Source organism: Notamacropus eugenii, chromosome 2 (genome assembly GCF_028372415.1).
Source record: "Notamacropus eugenii isolate mMacEug1 chromosome 2, mMacEug1.pri_v2, whole genome shotgun sequence".
NCBI classification, from domain to species: domain Eukaryota; kingdom Metazoa; phylum Chordata; class Mammalia; order Diprotodontia; family Macropodidae; genus Notamacropus; species Notamacropus eugenii.
Genome location: NC_092873.1, coordinates 311,663,842 through 311,689,060, shown reverse-complemented (window position 1 = coordinate 311,689,060; position 25,219 = coordinate 311,663,842). Strand labels below are relative to the sequence as shown.

The following is a 25,219-nucleotide window of genomic DNA, read 5'->3' as shown; positions in this document are numbered from 1 at the left end:
AAAATTGTTGTTCTAGAGCGTCTTTGAGGTCCTTTCCGGCTCTCGATCTGCGCTCCTATTTTGACCATTTTACAGATGAGGAAACTAAGGTCGGAGAAAATTAAGGGATTAGTTCAAGATCCCACAGCTAGGAAAGCTGGAGGGGGAATTTGAATCCGGTGCTTCCTCACTGCGAGGTCAAGCAAGGATTTTCCCACTGCGCCACTCAATGTCTAACGTCCACTTCTACAAGGACATAAACACAGGTGGGCTCTCTCCACGGCCCCGCCACTGTCCCCACTACAGTGCCCACAAGAACAAACACAAGCTAACATGTAAAGGAAAAAAACAACCCTGAAGTCCTTGTCTGGGCGGGGACTGGATGGAGCGGGGCGGACCAGGGCGTCGGCTCTGCTCCGGAGCGGTCACTTATCCCCAGGAGAGGCGAGCCACAGCGCGAAGAGGACTGGACGCACACATCATGGCCCGAGCCAGGGCTCTCCAGGAACCCCGAGCGCGTCCCGGAAGCCGCACTGGCTGAGCAGGGAGCCCCTGGCGGGCTATGGGGGACCGGGAACACAACAAGAGGCGCCTGCTGGAGCTGCTGCGGGCGGCTGGCACCGGCAACGGGGTGTGCGCAGACTGTGGAGCGCCAGGTAAGAGACCCAGAGACCTCGGGGTCCCGGGCTCGCCTGGATATAAGCCCACCCGAGGCCTGGACCCTAGCATCCAGAGCCTCCTAGCAGTCGGACCCACACCTGGAGAATCCTCAGTCTTCTCTTGCATCTGCCCATCCACTGGCTCCCTGGCCCAAGCCCGCTTTACCCTCCCCTCTCTCTTGGGATTTATTTCCTAGCCCAGTCCTTCCTATCCTCTTAGAAATGAACCTTTCGGTAGTTTGTCTTCACTCAGATCCACTGTTCTTTCGACAAGGCTGTTTAGCATTCAGTAAGACTCCTGCTCCGGGGAGGTGTCTACCTGTTGGGGGAGAGGGAACGTGGGAGAATTTTCAAGTTGAGTAAGTGGAGTGGTCCCTTAAAATGCTTTCTAAGAGTTAGTGTTGGGATGGAAATTAGAGCCAGTAGCTCCGATTCCCAGACTGGCACAAGGCCAGGTTTTTCTCCACGAGTCCCTGAGACTGTGCATCGGCCCCTTCCCCACGCACCCCGACAATCCACCCCTGCTTCCCAACGTGCCAACGGCAGCGTTCTGGCCTGTTGACCTCTAAGCCGCACCCCGATCCAGTTTTCTGGCTGTTTTCTCTTCCCCCTGCAGATCCTGACTGGGCCTCTTACAAACTGGGGATTTTCATCTGCCTGAACTGCTCTGGGGTGCACCGGAACTTCCCGGAGATCAGTAAAGTGAAATCGGTTCGGCTCGACTTCTGGGATGACAGCATCGTGGAGGTAGAAGGGGGCTAGAGAATCATAGGCGGAAAGAATGTCAGAGGTGACAGGGACTCCCAGACTCTCTCCTTTTACAGAGGAGGAAACTGAGGCCGGGAGAGAAGCGATTTGTCCAAAGTTGCTTACATTCTGCAGGAGGAGACAGCAGTCTGGCAATGAAAAGCATGCGCATACCACATAGTTCCATACTAGATACCTGCACAGAGGGTCATTGAACCCGGGTCTCTTGTTTCCCAAGACGGTCAATGCTTTTCCCTACAACATCATGAAAGGAGTTTGACCAGGCCAAGAAACACTGAATCCAAAGCAGCAGTGTTCAAGGCTGGCCCCCCACATATTCCCATCTCTCAGATGTAAAGATGATAACAGACGACCCTGAGACTAATCTCTTTTTATCCCTGCTCAGGGACGAAACTTCTGATTTCATAGGCATAGAGAACTCCTGGATGAGAAATTCCCTTTACCAAGACAGATCTGACTCCTTCTCTACAACTTAAGTCTTAAGAGAGCTGCCTTGGGCACTGAAAGATGAAGTCGAGTCAACAGCCCCTAGCAAATCAGTATTTATAAGCACTGATGTGTCCAGCACAGTGCTCAGTGCTAGAGAGAAAAAGAAAAGGCAAAAATAGACTCTGCCTTCAAGGAACTTAGATTCAGTTGTGGGAAATAAAGCCTGGCAGTAAAAAAGCAGGTGCATAAGTAGTTACATACTAGACACCCACTGAGCAGTTGGAAGGTAACTTTAGAAGGTAAGGCTCTAGCTCTTGGAAGGAGACCAGGAAAGGCCTCCAATGGAAGGTGGCATTTAAGCTTAGCCTTGAAGGAAGCCAGGGATTCAACAGGGAGGGGGAAAGGGGAGTATTCTAGGCATAAGGGAAAGTCCTTATGTCCAAAGAGACTGATATGCAACACGGAAAAGTATATGTATGTATTCAAGAACATGTAACTAATCAGTCTGTCAGGATCATAGAGTGTGTGGTGGAGGGGAGTAAAAGCTAAATAAACCAGTCAGTATGTGTCAGGGAGGGACTTAGAGTCTGGTCTTCCTGGTTCAGCAGCCAGCTCTCTCCCATTGTGTCAGATTGCCTGTTTCACAGAGGGTAGTGGTAGCCACAAAATCCCCAAATATCAGATAATCACCCCAGATCTCTCTGACTGAGGAAATAGAACCCAGTGCTTTCTCCCTGGAAGATTTACCTCCTTACAGCTCAGCTCAGGTTGATGTTAAGATGAGGGTGAATGCAAGATACATTTTGGCGTATCAGATAGAAAGCTGTTCTGGAGTCAGGAAGACCTGAGTTTAAATCCCGACACGTATTGACATTGAGGCTCTAAGCAAATCACTTAAGCTCTTAGTCCCCCAGGAAAACTCTCTAAGACTAGGGTGCAGAGCAACTGTCAAGCTGTATCAGGGAAGGGAGTTTCCTATAACAAAGAAATCACACACACACACATATACACACACATACACACACAGACACACAGACAGACACACACACACACACACACTTGCATTTCCAGTCCAGAAATGTGCTAGTTAGTAAGCAGCTAACCCAGTGTTGATCTGATCCCCCTAGGCAATCCAGAAAGTGAATATGGATGATAGAAAGTTAATTTATGTCCATGGGCAGGTATTTTAACTAAATGGTTCACTGTGACAGAGCTGAGAATGCTCAGGGGATTTGGAATCAGAAGACTTTGGTTCTCTACCTACTTTTGCCTTATCTGAACTCTGTGACTTTGGACAATGTCCTTGAACCTTTCTAAATCAGTTTCTTGATCTCTAAAAAAGGAGGATGATAATGCTTGTAGGTAGTTCAAGTTGTGAGGATCAAGGAAGAGAACATGGGCAAAGTGTTTGTAAGCTTTGTATAAATGTTAACAACCATTATGGCAAGATTGGTATTCTGTTCCTCTCTAGGCACTCATCCAGCCTGATCTGTGATGGTCCAGCAGTAGCCACTATTTTCAGCACCCCTCAGGGGGCTACAAGATGTCAAAGCATCCAGGTTGAAAGGGAAAAATTAGATGTGTGGTAATTCCAATTGCCAAGCCCCCAAATGCTTCCTAGTGTCTGCAGGCATCTGCCTGATTCAATAATGTGGATCCTTCTGCTCTCCTGGAAGGCAACTCTGGCTGAACCTGCTCTACCACTATCCTGGCCAGCAGCATGCTAAGCTGGTCTATCTGTCTGCTCCATTGGTTCCCCAGCTGCGTATGGCTGGAGCTCGGTATTGGAGTTTGAAGGCATTAGGGTTATAGCAGAATTACCAGTTCTGACTCTAGGACCAGGGAGGCAGCCTTTTCCCATGACCACGGAACACCTCTCTTAAAAGACAGGAAAGGATAGATTTGTCTGCATTTGCTGTGGTTTCGTTTCACATTTTAGGCTCTGAGATCATGCAGGGAAACTGGAGAGTTCAAGGGGCAGAAGGGAAGGTGGGGGCTGGAGAGGAGGAAGGGCCCAGGCCCAGGCGCTGATGCTGCAGAGACCAGTCACCAAACTGACTTTTGTTTTTCAGTTTATGACACGAAATGGAAACCTCTGTTCCAAGGCAAAATACGAAGCAAAAGTACCTGCTTTCTACTACATCCCCCAGTCTGAAGACTGCCTGTAAGTGGGGCTCTTTTAGGGTCTGAGCCGGTCCCCCTCCCAAGTCAAAGAACTCCAATCATGGACCCTCAGGCCCTCATAAGATCATAGATTTAGAGCTGGAAGTATCTTGGAAGGCCCTTGTGTCCAACTCCCTCATTTTACAGAGGAGAGGTCCTCAGGCTAAGAAAGTTTAAGTTACCTACCCACCCAACATAGCACCACTAATAAGGGTCTGAGGTAGGATTTGAACCCAGGTTTTCCCAACTTCAGGCTCAGTGCCCTACATTCACTACATCATTCTACTCTTCAAGCTCATTCATCTCTCCTTGCCCACAGAGAGAGGCCATGCTTGGTTGGCTGCTAATCTGACCAGAATTTAAGTCACAGAATCACAGAATCTAAGAGTTGAAAAGCTCCTCAGCAGCCCTTTAATCTAGACCGTACAGACAAGCAGTTGCCTATTTTTTTAACTGAAGACCTGCCATGGAGGATGAGCCTACCAATTCTCAAGGCAGCCTATTATTCCCCTTTGAGACAGCTCTAAATGTATGTGTTTTTCCTGATATCAAGGCCAAAGTCTTCTAGGGGACTTCCTCTTCAGAGAGGTCATGTAATCGAGGGGAAGTCTTACTGGCACTGGCAGTCAGGAGTCTTGAGTTCTACTCCTAGTTCCTTCATTAGTTAGTATGACCTCAGACAAGTCACTTACCTTCTGAGGGAACTCCCGTATCCAATTTCTACTAAATAGCCTTTAAGGTCCTTTCCAGCTCAGATAATTCCTGGTTCCAGAAGTTGACTCGGAGTCAGGTGTGAGGGTGGGATAAGATGACTGGGTTCTGACTTCTTTCTCTTTAAAAAAAAAACATTTTAATTCCACTTTTATTTGAATGTTCGAGTCACAGTTACTTCGGAGCAATAAGTTTTGGTTTCTTCCATTTCTTTTGGGGCATCTTTTGAGTAATCTCTTCTGGCTTAGGAATGAGTTCTTCCTTTTTTAGTAAGTATCATATCAATATGTTAAGGGGAACTCACATGTGAGCTGATTGGTCCAGGAGCCCTGTGAGTATACCAGTGCATTTTGGGAGCCTTATTAATCTGGACAGGCTTAATGAATTAATTAATCTGGACAAAAGAATCCACACTAAAACCCTTTAGTTCTCTACTACTTTCTACATTTTTGAGCATGTGCGACAAGAACTCAACACTCTTTTGGGGCCAATGACCCTGTAGGCAGCTCCCCTACTTACCTTGGCCCTACCTGTCAACTCCACTATTATACTGATGGAAAGGAGTATGTTATTTGTTTAATGTCACCATCTTTCACATACTTGTTTCCTTTTCAGATGTGGAAGCTCTTGATGGTTTAGGTGGTTTCATGAGTGTATTTAAAATAGACTTTGAGATTTGATGCCCTTGACTTGCATGATTTTGTAGGGTTTTCTGGATCTAATGTCCATTTCACCATTTAAAATGAGTGCCTAGGATGACTCAAGGGAAGAGCCGAGTTGCCTTTACAAGAGACAGTGCTGAGTGCGCCCCAAGCTCAGCCTCGTCCCTATGTAGCAGCCTACCTAGAAAGGAGATAAAAGCTAGGTCCCTGAACTTCCCAGTCTCCTAGCTTTGGAACAGATTTAGAATGTAAACACTTGAGGTCAGGGACTCTGGGCTTTGTCTTTACGATGCCTATAACTTAACTTACTTGGCACATGGTAGGTGTCTAATGAAGCGCTTGTTCAATTGAATTCGATTGAATTGAAATGGAGAGAGAGTTTTGAAACATAGCGAAAGGGTTTGGAATGTTCTAGAAGTGAGGCTTTGGATCCCAGAGACCAGTCTTTCCATTCTAAGTGCTACTTGTCTTGTAACAATGGCCTGGTGTTAGAAACTGCTGTTATAGTGATAACTGGCATAGATAGATAGATAATAGTTAATAGTAAAAGCACCATTTGCCTAAGAGGTGCTAAGCACTTTACAAGTATCATCTTATTTGGTCTTCACAACAACCGTGGAGGGGTAAGTGCTATTATTATCCCCATTTTACTGATGAGGAAACGGGCAAATGGAGGATAAATTATTTGCCCAGGGTCACATAGCTAGAGAGTGTCTAAAGTCGGATTTGAACTCAGGTCTTCCTGACTGCATGTCCAATGCTCTATCCACTGTACCACCTGGCTTCCCCCATATATCTATATCTAACCGAATCTATATCTATACCACTTATATCCATATATGTATCTATCATGTCACAATTTTCAAAGAGTTTTCACACCTTCTTTGATCCTTACAACAACCCTGAGAGGATCATAAGGGAAGCATTTCTTCATCTGGAATGGATGGAAAAGCATTTTCTAAGTACTCACACTATTCCAAGCTCAGTGCTAAGTGCTGAGCATACAAATGGAAAATCCAGACAGTCCCTGCCCTGGAGGAGCTCACCTTCTAATTGGGAGACAAAGCACCTACCAGAGGACTCCTATTCATGTTCTCTTCTGGGAAGGACAAGGCCAGAAAGTATTTGGGTAGGGAAAGGCCAGGAGTTCAGAAGTCAAGGTCCTGAGAAACTGGGGGAGCAATGTCAGGGCAGATGGTTTCCTACCAAGAGGATAGTGTGTTCAAGTGTTAAGGGTGGAGTGGGGTTTGGGGATATCTCAACAGAGATGTAGGGCATGTTGGGGGTCAGAATCCAACTGGTAGTGGAAGATGCCAGTCTCCATGATGATTATCATACTGCTTGCCTTCTCAATGGGTAGGGGAGGAACTGCAATGAAGGAGAGAATTTGGAACTAAAAATATAAAAAGAATGCTAAAAAAATGTAAAAACATAGAAAAGAAAAAGCAAATATTTAAATGGAAGGAGTTGGGCTAAGTGACCTTTAAGACCTTCTTTCAGCTCTAAATCCATGATTCTAGGATCCTACCTTACCAATGTCTCAGGCTCAATAGGTTCAGAGAGATTAAACCATTTGCCCAAGGTCAGGTATCTAGGAAACACTGGACTCAAAACTCAAACTTAGATGCTCAGATTGTGTCTCCCTGAGCATAAGTAGAGGCATAGAGTCAGTCAGTCAACCAAGGCCAAGGGGTGCAGGCTCTTTCCTAGAAAGGGAGTGAGAAACAGTAGGCTGAGTGCCTGGGGGAGTTGCCAGGGCTGTCATTTTAGAGGCTGTGGAGAGGGCATGAGGGGGTGGGTGGGGTATGCCTGGCTGCCTTTGAGAAAGTTTTGAACCCATTTCTGGTCCTTACTGCTTAACCTTAATATTAAGCCAACTAGCATTTATTAAGTGCCTACTATGTGCCATATACTGACCTAAGTTCTAGGAATACAAAGAAAAGCAAAATAATTCCTTGCCTTCAAGGATCTCCTGGTCTAATGTGAGAGACAGCATGCAAATAATTGTGTGCAAATAAGATATGTGCATATATGTACACATATGTATCACACACATATTTCATATATATACATATATAATTGGATGTAATCAAAAGGGGTTAGAAAGTTGAGGGCATTTTGAACTGCTTTTTCTTGATGGAGGAATATCCCCAAAGAAGTCCATTAAGTATTTTAAAAGCACAAATCCAGGAACCAGAGCTGGTCTTCCTTCAATATTTACCCAAAAAGTCCTTGCTAAGTCTGTGGACACAGTCCTCACAAACACCCAGGTCTTGAGATAATTTCTTAGTTCTAGAATCTGTTTCACATCAATGAAAGATCTAATTCTGAGAACATATCATGTGTGTGTATATGTGTGCGTGCACATGTGTGTGTTCTTTCTCCAGAAGTCATAGGTGACATTGTCAAGAAGATGCTACTTTGATTCCTATCATAGGCAACAGGGTGAACATGAACTCAGCAAGCTGAATTGTCTAAATTCAAGTGCCCTTTGGGGGGTTCAAACAGTTTAGGGGGGTCAGGGTCCCTGCTTCACCAACCAGGGGACATGTGGAGGAGGGAACCTGGTACCAGCCTAATAGGAAGCTGTACTTCTGGTTTCCATCTGGGTAGAGGAATTTCATCAAGAGCTTAGAAAGTGAAGTTGATGACTTTGCACAGTCCTCCACTACTCAAATCAAATTCAACTGCAAGTCATGTCATCATCTCTCTGATGTCGTGGTCCTCTTCAAGAATGAAGGACAAACCACAATGTTGCCATGGAAAAGAACACTGCAGACCCAGCTAACTAACCACAGACTTTCTCTCTTCAGGGTCTTAAAGGAGCAGTGGATCCGAGCAAAATATGAGAGACAGGAGTTTGTGGCTGGCAGCCTCACCTGGACCATCTCTGGTAAAGCAGATTCTACCATTAAAAGTTGTGTTTTTATGGGCACAAGGAAATGTGACTTCACTGTTGTGAGCAAAATCTTAACAGAGGGATGCTGGCTCCCCAATAATGCTTTATGTGTAGATAATAGATTCAAGGTAGGAAGAGTCCTTAGAGATGACATAGTCCAATTCCTTTATTTTATAGAGGTTCTCTGATTTCACTCATATAGGGAAATTCTTGATGAGAAAATTTACTTTATATCCACTAGTAGCTCTGCAATTCATTGTATGAGAGAGCTTCATAAGACACTGAAAAGTTAAGTGACTTATCCAGGAACATATATTTATTAGGGACTTTAGAGATAAGTGAATCCAATTACCTCCATTTTACAGATGAGGAAACTGAGGCCCAGAAAAAGTAAAAGGTTTACCCAGTGTCACCCAGTCAGGTTGTGTGTGATGTAGGTCTTCTTGCCTTTGAGGCTGGCTCTCTATAAAGCCAGTGATGGCTGTGATGAAGGAGGTTTCCATTCTTCTTATCTTTTCCAATGGATTTCAGAAAGACATAATTCTGGAACAATTTTAGATGAAATAATTGCTGTTGCAACTGAATCTCACCTTCTTCTATTGGAAACTTTTCCCAATCCTTCTTAATTCTAGTGCTTTTCCTCTGTTAATTGTCTGCAACTTATCCTGCATATAGCTTGTTTGAACATGTTTGTTGGCATATTCCCCCTGCTTAGCACAGTGCCTGGAACACAGTAGGTGCTTAATAAATGTTTGTTGATTGTCTGATTATGATTGCCATGTAATACCCTTTCAGCTATCTGGGACTAATGAGAGGGACCAGTAGCACAGATACTACAAAACACTGTCTAATTCCAGAGAGCGTGGCACAGTGGATCACACAGTGAATGCAGCATAAGTTTGACTCTACTGCTTACTTGCTATGGGCTTGGGCACACCACTTAACCTCTCCAAGGTTCAGTTTAGCCATCTGTAAAATGGATATAGTACTAGGTCACCTAACTCACAAAGGTGGATCAAATTAAATGAATTGAGTCTTCTATAGGGCTCTGAAACCATAAATTGCTGTGTATTTGAGCTGTTGTCACCAGGAAGGTTCAAGTCCTGCCTCTCACTCAAAATGGCTATATGACTCTGAGCAAGTCACTTGACTTGTCCATGGTAACTTTTTAAGACAATATGTTGCAGAGAAGGTGTTGACCTGCATAGGCAGAGGGAGTTTTCTCACTTGGACATTTTCTTTACTAATGAAATCATATGTTCAGTCCTTAGCCTTAGTCCTATTAAGTCACTATGGTTAGGCTATAGAATGTGTTAATCAGGATTAAATGAATTTATATATGGTACTTTGGAATAACCAATTTGGGATTTTCTATTTATAGGATCAGAGCTCAACAGCGGAAAGGGATCTTTAGTTCAACCCTCAAATTTTACAGATAAGGAAACTGAGACTCAGAAATAAAACTGCTTTACTAAATCACACAGAATCATAGCTCTAGAGCTCTAAAGGACCATCGCTCTGGTGGCTCCAATGACTCTGAGGCCTCTTTAAAAAACAGACAAACACATTTTGTTTGTTTATTTTTCCAACTTCCTCTTTAAAATCTGTTACAGTTAATTCACAAGTTAAATAACCCATATGTGAACAGCAGAAAACTACATTTGATTTGGTGGCTCCTTGGGGAAAGGGGTCAGTAATGGCTCTTCTAACCTAGGACAGAGGTCCTTAACTTGGAACTTTCCATGTACAGAGTATCCCAACGGTTTAATTGCTTGGGACACCCAGTAACTATCACTGCTCTTACTGATGCTAATGCCAGTCAGAATACACCCTTCCCTTCTCATCCTGTTTGCTTTTTTTTTTTTGAGTGCTTTTCCACATTCCTCCAGAGAAGATCCCCTCAACATTCTGAAGGCCTCCTACCTCCTTTATCATCTCATGCATAGTTCTGCATCTGTTGATCCTTGCTTTGATCACATGACTGGCTTATCTCTTCCTCATTAGACACATGCCTGATGTCTTTTCTGCCCACTTTTGGACATATTTGTGCTGTTAGTATGCTGTGGCCTGCTTGGATCCCTATGTGTTTTCCATTAGCATCATCTACACTTTTGATTCTTTTGATAAAAATGAAGATAACGGACATTTAAATGGCCCTTTGGAGTTGACAAAGTTCTTTACATACATTATACACAATTCTGCAAAGAGGGTACTACCGATATTACCATCATTCTTATTTTATAGATCAAGAAACTGAGGCTAAGAGAGTTGAATGACTTGGTCATCCATGACACTTGTCAAGTGTCAGAGGCTGGGTTTGGGTCATTTAATCCATCAACAAATAGTTATTAAATACTAGGTTCTGTTTTAGGCAAAGAACATACCTCCTAATGCAGATCTCACCTGAGTCCAAGTCCCATGCTTCTTCCATCATGGTCTTTTGGACAACATTTGGCAGCAGGGAGCAGCTTCCAGTCTTGTTGATTGAAGTAACCAAATCAATCCAGGATTTCTTTGGTGAGGGGATTTAGGAGTGGGGCCATAGAAACTGATGAGTCTGCTTCTCATCCTTGTTAATTAAAGGCAACAGAGAAGGATTCCTGTGGAAGCGGGGAAGGGACAATGGTCAGTACCTGAAAAGGAAGTTTGTCCTTTTGACAAGAGAAGGCTTTTTGAAATACTACACTAAAGAAGAGGTAAATGTTACTGTTGGTTCTAATAAGTTGGAATAGAGTTCTAAACCTGGGAGTTATAAACTTGTTTTTTAAAAAAATATTTCAATAATTGCATTTCAGTGTAATTGGTTTCCTTTGTAATTTTATGTATTATACTTGGTGCATTTAAAAGACGTTATGCTGAAAAGGGGAGCATAGACGTCTATTTTACTAAATTTTACTACTATTTTACTAAAAGGATCTATGATAAACACACACAAAGGTTAATAATCCCTAGGTTAGATCAATAGGGTCAATCATTATCCCAATAGAAAACTCAACTGTAGTCAATTGTGCCCCAGTACCATGGGTATTCTTAGACCTCAACAATGAATGAAAAGAAATTATTAAACTCTTACTATGTCTTTAGAGCTGGGATAGATAATTGAGACAGTTCTTGCTGTCAAAGAGCTAACATTTTAATTAAAGGAAATAATACTTAAAGGGGAACAGCTAGGTGGCACAGTGGATAGAATACTGGTCTTGAAGTCAGGAAACCTGAGTTCCAATCTGGCCTCAGGTACTTACTAGCTGTGTGACCCTGGGCAAGTCACTTTAGCCTGTTTGCCTCAGTTTCCTCATCTGTATAATGAGCTGGAGAAGGAAATAGCAAACCTCTCCAGTATCTTTGCCAAGAAAACCACAAATGGGGCCACGAAGAGTTGGACATCACTGAAAAATGGCTGAACAACAACACATAGAGCCAAGTTCATTCTCATGTTCAGTTTATGGGAAATGAAAAGCAAGGAAGTACTTGAGCTAGCAGGGCAGATACCCAAAGTTCCTTGGGTAGCAAGGGAAGTCAGCATTCAGCTACCAGTATGAATGAGAAATCTTTAAAGGGAGGGAGCTGGACTAGGTAATCTCCAAGGTCCCTCTGGCTCTAAATCCATGGTCCAACGATCTCACTTCACCACTGAAGAAACTGACTCAGAGAGGGTAATCCATTTGCCCAAGGTCACACAAGAAGTGTTTGATCCAGAGCTGGAGCCAAGGTCTCCTGATGCCTAGACCACATCTCCTTGAGCTCAATAAGCAGGGCCAGACAGTCAGTCAGTAAGAACTGATTATGTATCATGCACAGTGCCAAGTGCTGGGGATGCAAAGGCAAAGTCAGACCCTGCCCTCAAGTAATCTCCATTCTTACAGGAGTGACAACATGAATAAAGATAGGCACAGGCAAGCTACCTAAAAAGAAGAAAAGACCTAACCCTGGAAGGGAAAGCTGTAGCAGCCAGGGTGGCTAGGTTGGATATGTGAGACATTGAGTGTCCTTGGGTCAGTTGTACTAGGAGCTGAGAGGCATTTGATGGATGTAGCCGCCATGCTGCCTATCACTGTCCTTTTATTCATTCATCCATTCATTCAACAAACACTTATTAAATGCCTACTGTGTGCAGAGAATTAGGGAGATATATAATAAAGTGGTTCTGCCTCCAGCAACTTCTAGTCTAGTAAAGGGACTGTTTTCTGCAAGGAAATTGTTTTTCTTTCAGGGAAAAACACCCAAAGCCATCATCAGCATAAAGGACTTGAATGCCACATTCCAGACAGAGAAGATAGGAAACCCCCATGGGTTGCAGATCACCTACAAGAGAGATGGCAACACCAGGAACCTCTTTGTATATCACGAGAGTGGGAAGGTAAATAGCTCAGAGCCCCAGGCTTCTTTTTTTAGGATGTCTGGCCAGGGTCCTCTGGTTGGCTAATGTAACTTCTGTTCTTAATCACTCTCCTCTGCCTCTTGACATTCTCCCTCCATGGATGAAAGGCATTACTCCAACTAATCTTTAATCACTAAATCTGGAGTGGTATTAGAACAAGGCAGACCAGAGACCAGGCAACCCCAGGGGCAGGGTATATTTTAGGTAGCAGTGGATCACAAAGGGGAAATTAATTAGTGTGAGGGAGTCCTGGGGATGTGGGAAGTCCATAGAAGGTAGAAGATTTAGATTCAGTGTGAGTGTAGTGGTGTATGGGATGCCCACTCAGAGAAGTTAGGGGAGAGAAGTTGGATACTTTGGTCCCAAATGTAATGAAACAGTTCAGGTTGAGAGGTGCAGGAGATCAGCATGAGCGTAGAGGGATAAGAAGGGAGCAAAGGATCAAACACAGAGGTGGAGATGCAGTATGGTCTGTAGTTTAGGGGAGCTAGACAACAGAGGGTTTAGGGAATCCAAGCAGAGAGAGACTGAGCAATGGACCAGCTTCTGTTTTAAATAGTCCTGGGCCCATTTTTATTTATTTATTTATTTTAATTTATTATTATTATTTTATTTGATTTTAGTGTTCTACAATCACTTCCATATAACTTAGATTTTTTCCTCCCTCCCCCTCCTTCCTTCCCTCCATTCCCCCCTCCTTCCCCGAGTCAGCATACAATTTTATATAGGTTCTACACATACATTCCTACTAAATACATTTTCACCTTAGTCATGTTGCATAGAAGAATTAAAATGAATGGATGAAATCATAAAACAAACCAAAACGTAATACAAAAGAAAATGATCTGCTACATTCTGCAATCGAATTCCATAGTTCTTTCTCTGGATGTGGAAGGCATTTTGCCTTAAGAGACCACTGGGAATTTTTTAAGTCCTTGCATTGCAATGAAGTTCTAAGTCTACCAGAAAAAATCCTCACACACTGTAGTTGTTGCTGTGTATAAAGTTCTCCTGGTTCTGCTCCTTTCACTCAGCATCAGTTCGTATAAGTCTTTCCAGACCTCTCCGAAGTCTTCCTGTTCATCATTTCTTACAGCGCAATAGTATTCCATTACATTCATATACCACAATTTGTTTAGCCATTCTCCAATTGATAGATATCCCCTTGATTTCCAGTTTTTCACTACTACAAAGAGTGCTGCTATAAATATTTTTGTACATATGGGACCCTTTCCCATTTTTATGATCTCTTGGGGATACAGTCCTAGAAGCAATATTGCTGGGTCAAAGGGTATGCACATTGTTGTAGCCCTTTGAGCATAGTTCCAAATGGCTCTCCAGAATGGCTGGATCAGCTCACAGCTCCACCAACAATGAATTAGTGTTCCAACTCTCCCACATCTTCCCCAACATGTATCATCATCCTGTTTTGTCATGTTAGCCAATCTGATAGGTGTGATGTGGTATCTCAAGAATTGTTTTGATTTGCATCTCTCTAATCAATAGTGATTTAGAGCATTTTTTCATATGACTATCCATGGTTTTGATTTCTTCCTTTGAAAACTGCCTGTTCATATCCTTTGACCATTTATCAGTTGGGGAACCTGGGCTTATTTTTAGTATAGGAAGATGGAACCATTCAGATCTTGGCTCTGCTACTATCTGTGGAACTTTGGATAAATCACCCAATCTCTCATAGCTTCCTTTTAATCATTTATAAACTGGAAATATTTGTTCAATCTACCTCAAATGATAGAATTCTGTAAAGCATTTTGTAAAATGTAAAGTGTTACATAAATTTCAGCTGTCATTATCTTTATTATTATTAGCAACAGGATGATGAATACTAGTTTGTATGACAGAGGTTTTTGGGTTTTAGGTTTTCAGCTCCCTGCCTCTTGGTAAAGCCAATTATGGGCTAGCCAATACGTGAAAGCCTCCAGAGAAAGGCAGAAAGAAATCTATAGAGACTAGATGTTTTTTCTCGATTTGTAGCCAAAAACAGAGGAGGAGGGGACCCTTCAGGAATCCTAACACCTGCCCTATCAGAGGCTGCACTGTCCCTGTCATAGGAACATAGACAGGGGCATTTGGTGTGGTGGAAAGGCCAGCCTTGAAATTAGAAAGACCTGAGTCTATGTCCTTCTTCTGACACATTCTACCTCCGTGACCCTGGGCAAGTCACTTTAACTTTTCAGGGAAAAGGTAACAAGATTTAGTCCCAGAAAAGGTGTGGCATTTTCACTGGTAGAGGGAGTTTCCAAACTGGGAATTCCCTATGCTAATAAAATCACAGGTATGGATTTATCCAGTGATGTGTTGGTAAATGTTTAACAGCTGGCTCTCCAGAAAAAAAAGTACACATGACATGCTTTTCAGTTTATTCCTCATTATTATCATTTTCTTTATCATTTTATTAAGTCTTGACAATCAACAGTAACAAAAAACAAATGATTGTACTGTTTACCAGTTTCTGAGGGGTAAATGCTCACCTGGACAATTCAACAATTGGCTTTGGTGAGCTGGTCGGAGTTGTTCCAAGAGATGGCAAAAAGAATCCAAGAGTTAAATCTGGAAAGACCTTGAGAGGTCATCTAATGGAAACCCTGATTTTACAGAGGGACAAATTGAGGTTCAGAAAAGTAAAATATCTTCTCTAAGACCACAGGGGGGAAGGTAGGACCAAGATTAGGAACTAAGGTCTTCTGGATCCAAACCCAAGGCTCTATCCACGCACCCCTCATTTCTCACAGTATAACTGGAGCAGTTCTGACAAGATGGGTTTCCAATATCCCCTGGCACCTGACCATACATACTGTAGCTCTGCATCTTCCAAATAACTTGTTTTCTACTATCTGTGCAGACCACTTCAAGGGACACAATCACTCAGTCAGTAAGTATTTACCAGTTACGTCTTAGGTGGCAGGTACCTTGTAAACCTGGGGAAAGAAAGGGAAAAACATGATCCTTTCTCTCAAGGAACTTACCTTCTAATGGTGTAGATAATATGCAAACAGCTATATACATATAATATATACGCAGATGAAATGGAAGGCATTTTCGAGGTGTTGGTAACAGTTTGGCTGTTCATGTTATATACTGTGAAAGAACTGAGCATGTATGCTGATAGTCCCATGGTCAAGGCCAGTCTCTTTTTTAAATTCATTTTTATTTTGAACTTAATAAAGCCCCTCCCAACTACCTTTCCTGCCCCCCCTTTCCTGACATTCCCATGTAGAGGTGAACAAAAAGAGATTATTGTACATAAAGCTGAAAGTTTCTGTTACATATAACTTGCTTTTCTTTTTAAATATATTGGGTCAAATTGTAGCTTTCAAAGCTGTTCTGCTTGCCTGTGCTTCTCTCCAATCCTTCTATTCTTCGTGTTTTTTAAGGAGATGTTTCAATAACTTTCTTTTTTTTCTTTAAAGGCCACTCTGGCCATGCAAGTCAGCTGTATTTTAAGACTCATGAGATATTCTGATGTTTTAATTTGGTTGAAAATAAGAGGTATTTATTAAGTATCTCCCATGAGCCAGATTCTGTGTTAGATGCTGGAATCCCAAAGGTGAGAGAAGGGGATATAGGTAAATAAGCCTAATCCAAGGTGAGGTGTGAAAGGAGCAGGGGAGAGACCCAATGGACTCCGAGGAAATTTAAGGCAGGACAGAGACTTGCACCTGGTCTGGAGGAAGTTTTTGTGGAGGAGACAGTTAAGCTCCAAAGAGAGGGGAGGATGTCAACAAAAAGAGATGAGAAGGATGTGAACTCTAGACATGGTGGAGTACCTTTGGAAGTACACAAAAGTATCAGGACAGAGGTCTATGATAGTTTAGTTTAGGTAGAATGAACAGCAGATGTGGGGGTATTATGTGAAATAAAGCTGGCTAGAAGTTCAGATTTTATCCTTGAGTCAGAAGGATCCACTGTAGGGTTTTGAGCAGTTCTGTGTGTATGGAACAGTCTGGTCAATAAATGTGAAGAGATGATTGAGAGGGTTTGAAGTCCATTGAGAAAGACAAAAAAGCATGATGATAAGGACCTTAAGCTAGGTTGTGGCTCTGTGAGTAGAGAGGAGATAGCTATAAGAGAGTGTGAAAGCAGAATTGTGACTTAGCAACCTCTTGGTTAATAGAGATGGAAGAATTAAGGTAGATAGGACCATCAAGTCAGCACTGAAAGGGACTTCAGAGTCATCTAGTCCAAAGGTGTCAAACTCACATAGAAAGAATGGGAGGCCACTAAACCATAAACAAGCGTCCCTGAGGCCACATAGTGACTTAGAAAATCACATATTAACATTATCTATTTTTATTGCATTTTTATTTATTTTGTTAACTATTTCCCCATTACATTTTAATCTGGTTCTGGTCATATTCCAGAGCATTTTGAGCTGCATGGCCACATGTTTGATACTTGTCTAATCTCCTCATTTTACAAATAATGAAACTGAAGCCTGATCAAATGAAATGATTTGTCCAAGGTTGCAGAGTAGTATGTAGCAGATTCAAATTTGAACTCAGATCCTCAGGCTCCAAATTTAGTGTTTCCCCCTATTGTCTCATATTGCAAATTTCAAGGTTAACCATCTCCTCTCACCTTAACAGTCATTACCTCCACTTCTGCTAACCTCCTGACACTTTGCTGAAACTGCTCCCTTCAAAGTTACCAGTGATCTTGTCATGGCCAATCCAGTAGATTTTTCTGAGTCTTCATTGTTCTTGACTTTTCTCCGCTGGATTTCATGACCCTTGTCTGGATGCTTCTTCTCCATTTTCTTTTCTGGATCATCGTCCAAGCATAGCATCTCATCCCCTAACTATAAGTATACCACACACCCTCCGAGGCTCTGTCCTAGGTCCCCCCTCTTTTTTTCTATCACTACATTCTCTCTCTGAGTGATCTCATCAGCTCACATGGTTCCATTATCATTTCTGGGTAGACCGTTTGACTCCCAGACCTCTATATCTAGCCCTAGGCTTTCTCCTGAGCTTCAGTTTTGTGTCACCAACCGCTCAGTGGAAATTTCTCACTGTATGTCTTGTCATCTCAAACTCAATGTCCAATGCAAAACTCATTCTTTTCTCCTATTGTTTGTCTCTTTTTATCATGTTTCTATTTCTGTTAAGAGCACTACTTTCCTTCTAGGTGCCCAAGTTTATAACCTTGGGAATCATCCTTATTCCTCACTCTCCCTTACCCAGCATATCAATCAGTTGCCGAGACTCGTTGACTCAACTTGTTGATGGATCTGATGTTTTACATTTATCTCCTCTCTTCTCACATAGCTACTGCCCTAGTCCAGTTCCTCATTACCTCTCTTCTGACTCATAATTGTATTCCCTGCCTCAAATTCCTTCCTCCTCTGACCCATCCTCCACACAGCTACCAGTGATTTTCCTCAAATGCATGTTAAAGCTCCCCTCCTCAATAAACTCCACTGGCTCCCTATTGATTCTAGGATCCAATATAATTTCCTCTTTATCTCAACCTTTTATAATTTCTATTTTAAGTTTTATAATATACATAATTGCTAATACAACTCTTTGTATGCACAAATTTATAAATATAATATGCATAATTTATAAATGAAAAATATATAATTTTTTTTTACCTGATAGGGATAAATTATAAAAAATGTTTGGAGACTGCAAATGTAGAGGACTTTTTCTTGGAGTTTAGGAGGGAAGCAGGGATAAGATTTGGAACAATGCTTTGAAAATGAGACAAGATTGTATAGAATAAGAGAAACCTAAGCATGTTTTTTGAGGGGGGAGGAGAGAAGAGTTGAGTGCTGTGTGGCTAAGTAGGCGGCACATGACTGCTACTCTTTATCAGTCAGGAAACCTATCTAATCTCCACTCCCCAAATGTAGGGAGCCTGACTCCCCACTTCACCAACTGCCTTGACCCTGTTTTTATGTATTTCTGTAGGAGATAGTGGATTGGTTCAATGCCCTCCGAGCAGCCCGTCTACACTACCTGAAAACAACCTTCCCTGAGCTCCCAGAGTCTGAGGTGAGGTCCCTAATTTCAGAGGACTCCCACTGTCCTTCTGTTCCACTCCCATACTGCAATCCTTAATTTTCTCTTGAGTCCCAGTACTCCAGAGCAGTGATGTGTTTGCACCCAGTCTTCTATGCAAAGGAAAGAGGGAAGAAATTCCTGTTCTGAACACCCCAGCCCTGAGCTTTTGTCAGGCTGGATCAGGAGTCATGGGGTTGAAAGGATTCTCTTTTGTTTTTAAACTGAAACAGATGGTTGAATTCCAGGAGACCCAGAGACTTAATGGAGAGTAGGCTCTAAAGGAAGCTGAATATCTACCACTGAAACATACTAACTGTATGACCTTGGGCAGGTCACTTAACCACTTTACACTTCAGTTTCCTCATCTGTAAAATGAGATTAGACTACATAACCTCTGAAGTTTCCAACTCTAGATATAGCATCCTATGATTCTATGACCCATCTCCTGGGAAGTTGGAGGTTACAAGTCTTGCAATAGTTTCCCAGGGTCACAGCAACTTCTGTTTCAACCAAGGCTAACAAAGAATTTTACCAGCATAGATGCAACCTCACCTGGGGACGCCTCTGCAACCAGGATGATGATGATGATGATGATGATGATGATAGTAACTCACACCCTTGAGAATTTTAAGGTTTACAAACCACTTTCTTCCCAATAACATTATGAGATAGGTGGTATGACTATTGTCATTCTCATTTTACAGATGAGAAAACTGAGGCTGGAGGAGGGGGGATCCTTGCTCCACAAAGCTAGTAAGCAATAGAACCCAGAATCAAACCTGGATGTCCCAATTCCCCAGCCCACTGGGGAATTATATCATTATATCAAGATGGTATTGGACCTGGGATTTCCTTAATATAGGGAACTCACAGGTAGGAAACTCCCTCTACTAGTTGCTTAGAGCACTGAAGGTCACACCACCAGGACATGTCAAAGGTAAGATTGGAACCCAGATCTGCCCAGCGTCAAGGCCAGCTCTTTCTCCATGACACCTTGCTGTAGGGCTGTGGTAGAGCCAGCTCAAACCAGAGAGAACCTGATTTTTAAATTTTTCAGTGTAAATATCAACATCTTGAAAACTGGTAAGTGCTATAGATCAAGGTTTGATTTCTTGTTTGGATTGTCCAGATTTAAGAAAGTGATGGAAAAAAATGTTAAATAACTAAACTTAAATATGTTGTGTTTACATCTCTCCCCTTGTTTGCTCCGCCTCCCCCCTCCCCCCTGCTAGTTGTTAAATATTTACTAGCACAACCCTGCTTTGTTGCCTTTCATAGCAAAATACCCCCCAACATTTTAATGATTTATTTTAAAGATTCTTTTCTTTTTAAATTTTGAGTTTCAAATTCTTTCCCTCCCTCCTACCTTTTTCTTATCTACTGAGAAGGTAAGCAGTATATCAATTATACAAGTGAAAATATATTTCCATATTAGCCATATTTTTTTTAAAAAGCAAGAAAAAGAAAATGAGAAAACTGTACTTCAATTTGCACTTAGAATTCATCAGTTCTGTCTCCAGAGGTGGACAGCATTTTTCATCATGAGTTCTTCGGAATTGTCTTGGGTCATTGCATTGATTAGAGTAGCCAAGGCTTTTCGTTGTTGACCATCATCACAACATTGCTTTTACTGTGTACAATGATCTCCTGGTTCTTCTCACTTCATTTTGCATCAGTTCATATAGGTTTTGCCATGTTCAAAATGCCCCCTCTTAAACAAATGAGTAATGGTACAAAATGCAATGTAAAAAATACATTTGGATTAGAATTCTGAATGGTGCAGAGATTCCCTCTACCACTACATATTGACACTTGTGATACATCTTAGAGTTTTAGACTCCCCTGGGTGATTGAGAGGTTAAATGACTTGCCTAGGATCACACAGCCAGTATGTATCAGAGATAAGACTTGAACCCAGTCTTCCTCACTCTGAGATCAGCTTTCTGTTCACTGTGCTACAGACATTCTCTCTGATGCTAAAGACAAACAACATGGTATGGGATTTCTGAGTTGGTAAAGGTTGTTTAAGGTTGGGAAATAAGACAAGACATCATGATGGAAGTCACAAAACATAGGATCTGTGTCAGGGTTGCTGAGTTATCCCCATTTTGTAGCATGCTGTTTGTCTAGGAGAGATGGAGATGTGATGAGGGGAGTACAGAAAGAGAAGCCTGGGAAAGGAAGTTGGCGCTAGATCACAGAGGCCTATGAATGCTAAGTTAAAGAGTTTGGCCTTGATTCAGTAGGCAGAAGGGATAGCTTTTGAGTAGAAGACTGACATCATAAAAAATGTATTTTAGGGAGATTAATTTAACAGTCATTTGTCATTTCCTTATCCCTCCCTAAAATGTGTTCAGGCACAGCTTCCATTCATATGTTTAATTCTCAAAATGACCCTGTGAGAATAGTAATATAGGTATTATTTTCCCCATTTCACAGAATGAGAAACTAAGTCTCAGAGGTGACACACTGTGGTGTTGTGGAAAGAATGCTTCATTTGGAGTCAGAGGAGGATCTTACTATTAATGTGACCTGGGTTAGGTCACTTTCCCCCCACCCCAGGACTGCAATCTGGCCTTTATAAGAAGTAGGACTGATTGACCTCTAAAGTACCTTCTAGCTTGGGTTGGAACTCAGGGTCATCCATTGAATTCAATAAGCATGAGTGCCCACTATGTGCCAGGTACTGTGGTAGATGTTGGGTATGCCCTTAACCTAGTAGACAGGCCTTTGCCTCCTGGTGTCCCATCCAGGGAGCATGTAAGTCATGACATCACCTTCCAGATGTCATGGTCCTCTTGGAGAATGAAGGACAAACACAACAACCACTTGCCCAGGTAGGCAGACTGAATAGCTCCCATTTAACTGAAACAGGACAGATCTGACTCATGTATCTTCAGATACTTGGAGTCTAGTTGTTTTTTTAAGGAGGGAGTTGCCTGGGACACAGACCGAGATGGGGTCAGAAACAGGAAGAGTGAGCCAGACTGAGGGTTTGGACAGAGGCGGATGGGGGAGAGGGAGGGAAAAAGTGGAAGGGGCAGGGCTAAGTGCTGGAACTGGGGCTGTGAAAGTGAACCAAGCTTTTTTTCCCCCGAATTGGTTAAAATGGAAGTGTTTTCCATTGGGATTATGGGTGGGGACAGGAGGCCTTCTGAACTGATGAAATGAAAGGGAGATACGTTGTTGGGCCTTGGACCTGGGAAGCAGTCCTCCCCTCTTGCAGGGTTTCTGTGAATTTCAGTAGGATCTCTTTGAAAGACCATAGTAGGACAAAATGGGGCAGCTAGGTGCCAGAGTGCAGAGAGCGCTGGGCTTGGAATCAGGAAGACTCATCTTCCTGAGTTCAGATCCACCCTCAGTCACTTATTGACTAGGTAACCCTGTTTGCCTCAGATCCTCATGTGTAAAATGAGCTGGAGAAGAAAATGACAAGTCACTCCAGTATCTCTGCCAAGAAAATCCTAAATGGGGTCATGAAGAGTTGGACATGACTGAAAATGGCTCAACAGCAACCAACAGGACAAAGTACAAATGTTTATCCTTATTTGACCTGAAGTGGCTTTAAAAATGTTGCTGACCCATCAGTAGGAAGTTAGTCTCTGGTCAGCATTCTTATTACCATGCTTTCCCTCTTAGTCCTTCCCCTCCCTACCTCAGCCCTCATCTCCTCTTCTCCCTTTCAGGCTTTTCCTGTCCTTGGAACCCATATCCCAAATAATTATCTGAGCCTCATTTAGAATGATAAAGTATTAGATCACTTCTAGATTATTTAGCCCAATTCTCTCATTTTTAAACAGACCAAAACTGAGCTCCAGAGGGGTCAAGCAACTGGCCAGAGATTACATTGCTAGATTTCTTCTGACCCTCTAGGATCAATGATCTTTTCATCAAACCATGTCCATTGGGTTACAGATTTAATACCAGAAGGGGACCAAGAGATCACCTTGTCCAACCCTCTAATTTAGAAACTGACACCCCAAGAAATATCAAATGCCTTGCCCATGGTCACAGAGACAACGAATAGCTTATCCAGGATTTCAGCCCTCTGTCGTTCAAAACTGAATGCTCTTTATGTTAAAAAATGAGAAAACATAGTGCTGCTACAAAGAACTGCTCTTTTGATCATGATACAAGACCTTTGTATCCTTTCTTGGACCTGCTTCCTCCCCCATCGATTCATGGTATCAGGCATGCTGCTAGCAACCTTTCTCATCTCTTTGATCAATTTCCCTCCACCAACCACCTACCATTGTTTGACCTTCACCATTCACTGTTGAGTTGTCTTGGGTAGCAATTTTTTAGCTTTTTTCAGTTTTGTTTTTCAATTTTCAGTTCTCAATGTTCCCCATCTCAGAATCTTCACTTCTGCCCTACAGAGGCAGCTCCTCTGAGTTCTCCCATTCCCTGCTTCCTCCTTGTATTCTCTGCTTCTAGACCATGCACTTGAGTTCAGGATCTTAAACTCTCTCCCCCTCTCCCTCACTGCATTGTGTGGTCTCTGAAGTTTGGAGGGGACCCATGAATTTGTACAGATTTTTCTTATAGTCTCAAATGGTAAACTGTTGTTTGAAGAGTGCATCAGTTTGAGGGAAAGTCGGTGGTGGTTTGATGGATAAGTGAAGACACAGGAAGACAGGAAGACAGTGGTACAAATCTTGCCTTTAACACGTACTGGTTGTATGACCTAAGGAAAGTCATATAACTTCTGTGGACCTCAATTTTTTCATCTGTAAAATGAGGGAAGTGGGCTTAATGACCTCTGAGGTTCTTTCTGGCTCTAAATTTATAAGTCAAGCTATACATAGGATAAATAGGAAACAATTAAGAGAGAGAAGGCACTAGGAGTAAGAGGGGTTGGGAAAGATTTTCTCTAGAAAGATGGGATTTTAGTTGGTACTTAGGGGAAACATTCCAAACATGGGGAACAGCCAGAGAAAATGCCCAGAACAGAGATGGACGTCTTGTTCATGGAGCAGCAAGGAAGCCAGTGTCACTGGATCAAAGGATACGTGTTGGGGAGCAAGGTGTAAGACTGGAAAGGTAAGAGGGCTCAGGTTATGAAGGGCTTTGAATGTCAAGCAGAGCATTTTGTATATGATCCTGGAGACAATAGGGAATCACTGGAGTTTATTAAGTGGAGGCAGTAACATGATCAGACCTGTCCTTTGGGAAAATCACTTTGGTGGCTGAATGGAGGGTAGATTGGAGTGGGGAGAGACTTGAGGCAGGCAGACCATCAGCAAGTTATTGCAGTGATACTGGGGTCAGGTGATGAGGGCCAGTACCAGGATGCTGACAGTGTCCTGAGGAGAGAAAGGGACATATTTGAGAGATGTTGCAAAGGTGAAATCAGCAGGTGTTGGCAACAGCATATGGGAGAGTGTGAGATAGTGAGGAATCCAGGATGACTCCTAGGTTGCAAATCTAGGGAATTCAGGTGATGGTATTGCCTTCTACAGTGATAGGAGCGGTAGGAGGAGGGGAGAGTTTGGGGGGAAGAAAGAGTTCTGGTTTGGGTGTATTGAGTTTAAGATGTCTACTGGGCATCCTCTTTGAGATGTCTGAAAGGCAGTTCAAGATGAGGGATTGGAGCTCAGCAGAAGAATTAGGGCAGGAAAGGCAGATTTGAGAATCTTCAGCATAGAGATGATGAGATCACCAGTTGACGTAATATAAAGGGAGAAAAGAAGAGGGCCCAGGACAGAACCCTGAGGGTTAGAGAGCATCATCTGGAGGAGGATCCAGCAAAGGAGACTGGGAATGATTGGTGAGAGAGGTAGGAGGATAATCAGGAGTGAGAAGGGGGTGTCTTGAAAACTTAGAGAGAAGAGTATATAAAGGAGGAGAGGGTGATCACCAGTGTCAAAGGCTGCAAAGAAGTCAAGGAGAGTCAGGATTAAGAAAGATCACTGGATTTGGCAACTAAGAGATCATTGGTTACTTTGGAGAGAGCAGTTTTGATGTAATGGTGAGGTCAGAAGTCAAATTGTAAGGGATTAAGAAGGAAGTGAGAGGAAAGGGAATGGAGGCTTCTATTGTCGATGACCTTTATAAGGAATTTAGCTACAGAGGGCAGAAGAGATGTAGGGTATTTACTGTGGATGGAAGGGTCAAGTGAAAGTTTTTTGAGGATGGAAAGACACGGGCATGTTTGTAGGCAGTAGGAAAGGAGTCAATAGAGGAGAGATTGAAAATACATTGAAAGAGTGAGGCATAGAAATAACCCTATGCTGTGAATGTGAGATAGCTTGTCATTTTCAACAGACTTTGCCTGCCTCTCTCACAAAGGTTGGTAGGTAGGGCCAAAAGGAGTGATCAAGAGGCTTCTGAAATGGCCCTTCACCCCTACAACTTCCCCAGACAGAGAAGACCGAGAGCTCTTCTACAGGGATATGAGAAGGTGTCGTCTGCCATCCTACCTGGCAGTGATTCTGTTTCAGTAGCAATTTTCCAACCAACCCTTCATGCTCCAGATATAACCCTGTGGAAAACAAACACACTTCCTTCCCCATTCTAGACTTCCCTTTGGTTATGAATCCAAA

The 25,219-nt window shown here is 42.7% G+C and overlaps 1 protein-coding gene across 6 annotated transcripts in view; it reads left to right on the top strand.

Annotated features, from left to right (window-relative positions):
* Positions 1-295: 295 nt before the first annotated feature.
* Positions 296-25,219, top strand: part of ADAP2 (ArfGAP with dual PH domains 2) — a 36,847-nt gene continuing 11,923 nt past the window's right edge. For 2 of the 6 annotated variants that reach the window (XM_072644984.1, XM_072644985.1), the window contains exons 1-7: positions 301-635; positions 1,255-1,385; positions 3,908-3,999; positions 8,185-8,264; positions 10,854-10,966; positions 12,481-12,627; positions 18,582-18,665. In XM_072644984.1, coding sequence (XP_072501085.1) covers positions 542-635; positions 1,255-1,385; positions 3,908-3,999; positions 8,185-8,264; positions 10,854-10,966; positions 12,481-12,627; positions 18,582-18,665 — 741 coding nt within the window. In that variant the 5' untranslated portion in view covers positions 301-541. Of the gene's footprint in view, positions 636-1,254; positions 1,386-3,907; positions 4,000-8,184; positions 8,265-10,853; positions 10,967-12,480; positions 12,628-18,581; positions 18,666-25,219 lie in introns of all 6 variants that reach the window. The other 4 variants (XM_072644987.1, XM_072644983.1, XM_072644988.1 and 1 more) reach the window with 4 other exon arrangements.